General features: G+C 40.6%; 1 protein-coding gene across 1 annotated transcript; it reads right to left on the bottom strand.

Moving 5' to 3' along the window:
* Positions 1-1285: 1285 nt before the first annotated feature.
* Positions 1286-5846, bottom strand: eif2s2 (eukaryotic translation initiation factor 2, subunit 2 beta). The gene is made up of 9 exons (XM_084173558.1): positions 5683-5846; positions 4047-4227; positions 3832-3932; positions 3383-3515; positions 3177-3280; positions 2738-2886; positions 2096-2152; positions 1890-1975; positions 1286-1560 (listed from the first exon to the last, which is right to left on the bottom strand). Exons 1-9 carry the CDS (start codon positions 5698-5700, stop codon positions 1385-1387), a joined length of 1005 nt encoding a protein of 334 aa, XP_084029684.1. The 5' UTR covers positions 5701-5846; the 3' UTR covers positions 1286-1384.
* Positions 5847-7372: the final 1526 nt, after the last annotated feature.

Raw genomic sequence — 7372 nt, 5'->3', positions numbered from 1 at the left:
CTTGATGAAAACCTGATCCAGAGCGCTCAGGACCTCAGACTGGGGTGAAGGTTCACCTTCCAACAGGAAAACGACCCTAAGCACACAGCCAAGACAACGCAGGAGTCTCTGAATGTCCTTGAGTGGCCCAGCCAGAGCCTGGACATGAACCCGATTGAACATCTCTGGAGAGACCTGAAAATAGCTATGCAGCAACGCTCCCCATCCCACCTAACAGAGCTTGAGAAGATCTGCAGAGTAGAATGGGAGAAACTCCCCAAATACAGGTGCCAAGCTTGTAGTGTCATACCCTAGAAGACTCCAGGCTGTAATCGCTGCCAAAGGTGCTTTAACAAAGTACTGAGTAAAGGGTCTGAATACATTTGTAAATGTGATACTGAAGTTTTATATTCATAGTAAATTTGCAAACATTTCTAAACACCAGTTTTTGCTTGTCATTATGGGGTATTGTGTGTAGATTGAGGAAAATGAACTATTTCATCCATTTTAAAATAAGGCTGTAACGTAACAATGTGGAAAAAGTCAAGGGGTCTAAATACTTTCCGAATGCACTGTACACCATCTCTCATACTTGCTTTTCCAACTGTTATACCCTCAAGTCAAAAGGAGAGAAACATGCTTAATAGTGGTCATATTCAAACAAATGTATCTGGCTGAGAAAACCATGCAGGGGTCAGGTTTGGTAGATGGCCTATTACCTTCAGATCTTCTCTACCATCTTATCTTCAGCAGGAAGACAAGTAACCTTTTCTCAACTTCTGTCTGTAGTGTCCAAACAGTTTGGGCTACACACTAATATGCAAGGTGAGACTCTCACGAACACGTCGGTTGTTTTGTTCTAGGACGCCCACAGGCTTCACAAGACTCATCTGAAGGTCCCCCGGTACCAATTTTTAAAAACTCATGGAAGTATATATGGAGACAGTTTAGTGCCAAAAAACAAGGGGTTCAATACTTGTCCCCCACAAAAAATATGGTTCCTGACCTTTCTTATATCCCTCAGACATAGGACAGACACTTCAGAACAAACTGTTGTTCCATGTAGTGAATCTGTTAATGAATAAAAAATAATACGCATCCGTTTGTCTGGTTTGAATGCACCCTAATATCGGCCCTTCAATTTCGCCATTCATAACACTGAGCTTTCTTTTGAAAGCCTGGTGCACACACAAGGATAGTCTGGACAAAATAATTGATTTCAAAATAGTAGAGTAGACAACACATTAAGTTCATCACCTTGGCCCTCAATAGTGATGGATGATTAAATTGGGAAATATAGACTGCGTCTGATCACACAGATGGTATGCGATTTATTAATTTCTTTACAATAGGCAGCGGTAACAAATCCACAGACAGTCCATAAAAGCTTCTAGCCTGCCCCATCCTAATTGGCTTTGGCGCGGAGCTGTGCCCTCTTGCCCGTGACGGCCTGGAAACCGGCCTTGATGCTGGCGACGGAGCAGCGGGAGTGGCATGTCTCGCACTGCAGGAAGTAGAGTCGTGTGTCCTTCTGGAGGATGGTGTCGGGGGAGCGGCACGTATGGCACGTCACATACTCCTCTGTGAAGAGAGGGAAAGAAACACTGGGGTGAGACTGGGAAGTGGACCTACTTTATCTAATTCATCTTAACAATAAGTTATTCAATATGCAATAAAAGAGCCTACGCTACGCGTTGACATAACGTTATCTCTGGAGAAACATCTCATAACTAGCAGGTCTTGTCATGAACATGGCTTGCGAATGATGTCGCATCCCTATCATATTAAACACATTTTTGTAAGTACAGTAGATAATCATCATCCTGCAATTATATCATCATGCAATTATATGATATCAATGAAATAGAGATGTGTACAAAGGTAGGAACATTGTCAACAAAAACACTTACTAATATATCTTCGTAAGACATTCTCTATCTGTTTCTGCTGGAATCTTCCTTTGATGATGAGCTGATTAGTTCCGTCTATCGAACCACTGTTGCAATAAAAACAATAGTTTTATCCATGAATCCATAGCCTTCATACACTCATTAATTTAACAATTATTTTTTAAGCATGATAACTGTCTTTCTTCACTTGCCGACCCAAACCTTACCTTGTTCCAAGCTCAGCCAACAAGAAGGCCAGGAGATGTTTCGGCTGGCGATGCAACCTGTCAAGAAATGAGCAAATGAGGGTAAGGGGACTAATGATGCAAAATAATGAGATTCAACAAGTGAGAGTGAAAATCATAAAACCTCAACATCTCTAAAAATGGCATCAAGGGATCCCAGGGTAGTGGCATATAGGGTTGGGCGGTGTCCAGATTTTCATACAGTCATACCGTTTCTGTACCATACTGGGGTATACGGTATTATCGGAAATGCACACAACGGGAACTACCAAAAAAAATGATGTTTAAAATAAATTGGAACGCACAAAAATATTTAGGCAACAGGGATCCTGATCCAGGTGGGGATTGAATGTCTCCACTGTAACCAAGATATGTGATCTTTACATCTAGCCACTTAGCTACTAGCAAGTTAGAAAACCAAATCCATAGCTGGAGCTCTGAGCTGGATATAATTTATTTGACACATCTTAGATTTCTTATAGTTATAACATATAGTTATAAGCAGTGGCGTAGCATGCACCCAACCCCAAAATAATGATTAATTTTACAGTATTGAAAATAATACTGTCAGTATTTCGAAATACCCCGGTATGTCGCCCAAGCCTAGTGGCATATCATTCTCACAGTTTGCAGATGTCTGTGAAATTAACGAAGGAGGACTTCTTGGTGCCCACTCGGACCACCTGGGGAGGCTTCATGACAAACTTCCTCTTCTCCCCAGCCACCATGTCAGGGTTCTTCTCTCGCATGATGTTGAAGACGCGGTTCAGCAGCTACAAGGGAGGGAGATGAGTCAGCCTGGATTTTACGAAGAAATACTTAGGAAACACCACTAAAAAGACATTCAAGTCAACAAGATGTGACCAATTCATTTTCTAAATGAAGATGTGACTAAACATTCCTTTCTTTAAGGTCATGATTACCAGACGTCATGTCGTACATCTTAGGTCTCTTATGAAAATGTCTAGTCTATTTTATTCTGTTCAGTTGGTAATAACTTCGGAGTAATATTTCTCTAAAATCTTAAAGTAAGTCTATCTTGATCCACAGACTCAGATTGTACCTCGTCATATGTGTAGTCTCTCTCTGAGCCAGCCCACGCAGGGCCCGACTGTGTGCTGCTGAATGTGATGTCGTCAATGTTCTTTCCATCTTCATCTTCCTGGGCTGTAGACCACAAGGTATGACAAAGGCCAAAGGTCAGTTTGCATGCTGGTTGCATTAAACACATTATAGCTTTTATCCAGCCTGTAAATTTGGTACACTCACCGTCATCTTTGATTTCCATGTCGTCATCCATGTCGAAATTCACAGCCTTTGACTTCCTTTTCTTTTTTCCCAGTTCTAACATCAAGTCGTCCTCTTCATTGGTTTCGGAGGGCTCTGCCTCAATTTTCAGCTCCTGTGCATGGACAGTTTTGCAATACAGTCAATGTAATACATACTACAATGTCATGCCAAAACAGATAGTCATACACTGTATAATTGAAAGAAACATAACATTTTAACTTTCCACATATGCAAGGATATATATCTAAATATAAGACATGATGTGCACCAACAACAAGATTGACAGGAATCCATTTTGCAGTTAAGTCAACAAACATTAACATTTCCCTCATTTGACAGACGCTCTTGTGAAAACATGTTAAAAAAAGGCAACATCCTACACCCAAAGCCCACTGGCTAGCTCTCTGGGCACTTGACCCAAAACATACCTTCATTCCCTCCTCTACGTCATTGTCAAATGTCTTTGCTTTCTTCTTTTTCTTCTTCTTCTGGTTGAAGAAATTTAAGTCATCCAGGTCATCTGAGATTTCTGGCAAACAAACCAAGATCAAAACGTTTTGCTTACAAAGGTCTTACAAAAGCATTGACTACATGCAAATTCACCCTTTAGGTTGATATTATGTTAAGGTCTCGCCTTCCTCACCTTTCCTCCTTCCCTCATCCTCGTCAAAGTCCACCTCTCTGTCCTCTCCTCCATCCACCTCCACCTCTTTCGTTTCTGGCTGTGGAGCATCGTCACTGGCACCGTCCCCTCCTTCTTCATCCAGCATGAAAGGCTTCTTCTTCTTTTTCTTCTTCTTGGACATGTTGGGGTCAAATATCATCTGCAAAGCACAATGCCAAAAGGAATGTGTTACGAATGGCTGACCCCTATGACAATGTCAGTATTACATCTTGCAAATATAGCTAGCTAGCTTAAAGCCGGTTGGGGATGACAAATATTGGCAGACTACGTGTTAATAGTCAGAGTCGCATCATGATAAGGAATTCATGGGTAATGTTAGCTAGTTTACTGTCAATATGATAAAGAACTGGCTGTCAGTAACTAGTTAGTATTTCGCTATCCTGATTAATCAGGCTGGAATACACAATTAATTGGTATATACAGCCTGACACTTATGCCTGCAAAAGCTTGTAAATGCTCCTTACAAGCCAGAATGTTGAATACAATTCCATTTAAACTTACTCTACTGGTTGTCTGTGCGGTTTTCCATCTGCTGCTCGAAATTTGACACAAAATATCCACAGGAAAGTATTGTTTACCCTACTTTATACAGTGCTGGTAGGTTTGTTTCTCTCGTCAATCACTATTGAACCAAGCATGTCATGACAAACATTGTATATTGAATCAGGGGAGGATGGAGAACAATCAACAATGTGTGTTTATCTTTCATTTTTATTATTCCGCATTTTAAACATCAAAGAAATAAATACATTCACACAATAAAAATGTGTTCTTTATCCTCCTGATTCTGAATATACTATTTTTATTGTCATAACATGCTTTGTTCAATAGCTATTGACGAGAGACATCGAATATCCAATATAAAACTAAGTTTACCTCCGCGCTCTCTAGGTAAACAATACTTTTCTGTGGATATTTTGTCTCAAATTTCGAGCAGCTGAAGGACAAACAGCACAGACAACCGGTAGTTTAACTGTAATTTTATTCAACATTCTGACTTGTAAGGAACATTTAGATGATTTTGCAGGCATTACTGTCAGGCTGTAATGTTAACTACTATAAATTGTGTATTACAGCCCGATTAATCAGACTAGTATTTAACTAGCTAGCTAAACAATTAATCAAATTCCGAAGTGGATCCGTATATGCTCATATTTCAGATGGCAACAACAATTAGACTGTTGGCCATATGGATGGATGGGTAGCTAGCAGCGACGAATCACTTCCATTAAAGCACACAATGAAGAACTGTCTGTTAGCTAACTATAGTAGCTAGCTAGCTATTGCATTGTCAACCACGAAACAACCACTAACGGCTGACAACTGCTTGTCAATGTCAGCCAAATAAATTGAATCACACGTTCACACAATAACAAATAGTTGGCCAGCTACATAGCTAGGGTTTTACTGACCATTTTATTGAGACGAAGCAGCTAACCAGCAATAACATATGGGGTGGCTAACGTTAGCCAGTAGTTAGCTAGCTAGCTTGCTGCCGCCCTCATGTCATGCTCACACATGTGTAGGCCATAATGACGTTTCTCATGAAGACGAATTACAATGGTAAATCACTATATAAAATGGGATTAGTTACCTCGTCGTCTCCCGACATGTTTCCAGACTATGTTATGACAGATAATGCAGAAAATCCCGTGCAGTATGTGTTTTAACCAACCAAACCAGTCAGTTTCGGATTTCTTGCATCAGCTACCGGGCAGTAGAAGATGCGCAAGCGCAGAAGTTCCTTCATTCATGCGCAGGTGTAGAAATGCCTACTGGGATATGTTGTTTTTTGTGCTCCACCTCAACCTTCAGGTCAATGTCAACGTCTTCGAAGATGGAACACCATAGGCTTTAAAGCAAGTACCTTTCACAAATTATGCATTACTGTTATTCCTAACTTTTTAACTAGACTTGATTTCTTTTTCGTTTAAGCCACAATAAAAACTGTATTTCTATGTACAGAGCATCCAATGAGATCCAAGCTTCACAACATGTATTTCATGCATTTTACTGCAAAAAATGTGTTAGTTGTTGGCATTTTTCTCAGAAACTCTGATATTTCTACACCAATTTTATGTTCTCAAAACGTCATTGGTCAATCAATCAAATTGTATTTATAAAGCCCTTTTTACATCAGCAGATGTCAAAAAGTGCTATACAGAAACCCAGCCTAAAATCCCAAACAGCAAGCAATGCAAATGTAGAAGCACGATGGCTAGGAAAAACTCCCTAGAAAGGCAGAAACCTAGGAAGAAACCTAGAGAGGAACCAGGCTCTGAGGGGTGGCCAGTCCCCTTCTGGCTGTGCCGGGTGGAGATTATAACAGTACATGGCCATTGAGGCCAGAATTTTCTCCAAGATGTTCAAACGTTCATAGATGACCAGCAGGGTCAAATAATAATCACAGTGGTTGAAGAGGTTGCAACAGGTCAGTACATCAGGAGTAAACGTCACTTGGCTTTTCATAGCCGGGCATTTAGAGGTTGAAATAGCAGGTGCGGTAGAGAGAGAGAGTTGAAAACAGCAGGTCTGGGACATTGGTGTCCTTATTTTGGGCCTGTATTTAGTATTTTATTAGGATCGCCATTAGCTGCTGCCAAGGCAGCCGCTACTCTTCCTGGGGTCCAAATATGAACAAAACAACACATCACAACAAAACAATAGTCTACATCATAAATAAAACAATACATAACACAAGACATTGTGCACTATACAATTTTACACTGCACCATTACAAATATAAAATGCACAATATTACAATACAATATCACAATGTGTGGGTGTGAGTGTGTTAGAGCAGGTTTCCCAAACTCGGTCCTGGGGCCCCCCTGGGTACACGTTTTGGTTTATGCTCTAACACTATATAGCTGATTAAAATAACCAACTCATCATCAAGCTTTGATTATTTGAATTACAGAGTATATTACTTCCAAGTATATTACTCACTAAAGTTCAGTCCCTGGACAATAAAGTAGATGAGCTCAGGGCGAGGATCTCCTTCCAGAGAGACATCAGGGATGATAAAATACTCTGTTTAACAGAATCATGGCTCTCTCAAGATATATTGTCCCAGTCCATTCAGCCAGCAGGTTTCTCTCCACTGTGACGATTATAACTTATCCAAACCAAAAGCCGTGGATAGATGGCAGCATTCACGCAAAATTGAAAGTGTGAACCACCGCATTTAACCATGGCAAGGTGACTGAGAACATGGACGTGTAAAACAGACCAGCTATGACCTCCGTAAGGCAATCAAAGAGGCAAAATGACAGTACAGGGAC

Source organism: Coregonus lavaretus, assembly GCF_964263955.1.
Source record: "Coregonus lavaretus genome assembly, chromosome: 12".
Taxonomy (NCBI): domain Eukaryota; kingdom Metazoa; phylum Chordata; class Actinopteri; order Salmoniformes; family Salmonidae; genus Coregonus; species Coregonus lavaretus.
The sequence above is the reverse complement of the archived record's forward strand: the minus strand, read 5'-3'. Positions and strand labels throughout refer to the sequence as shown.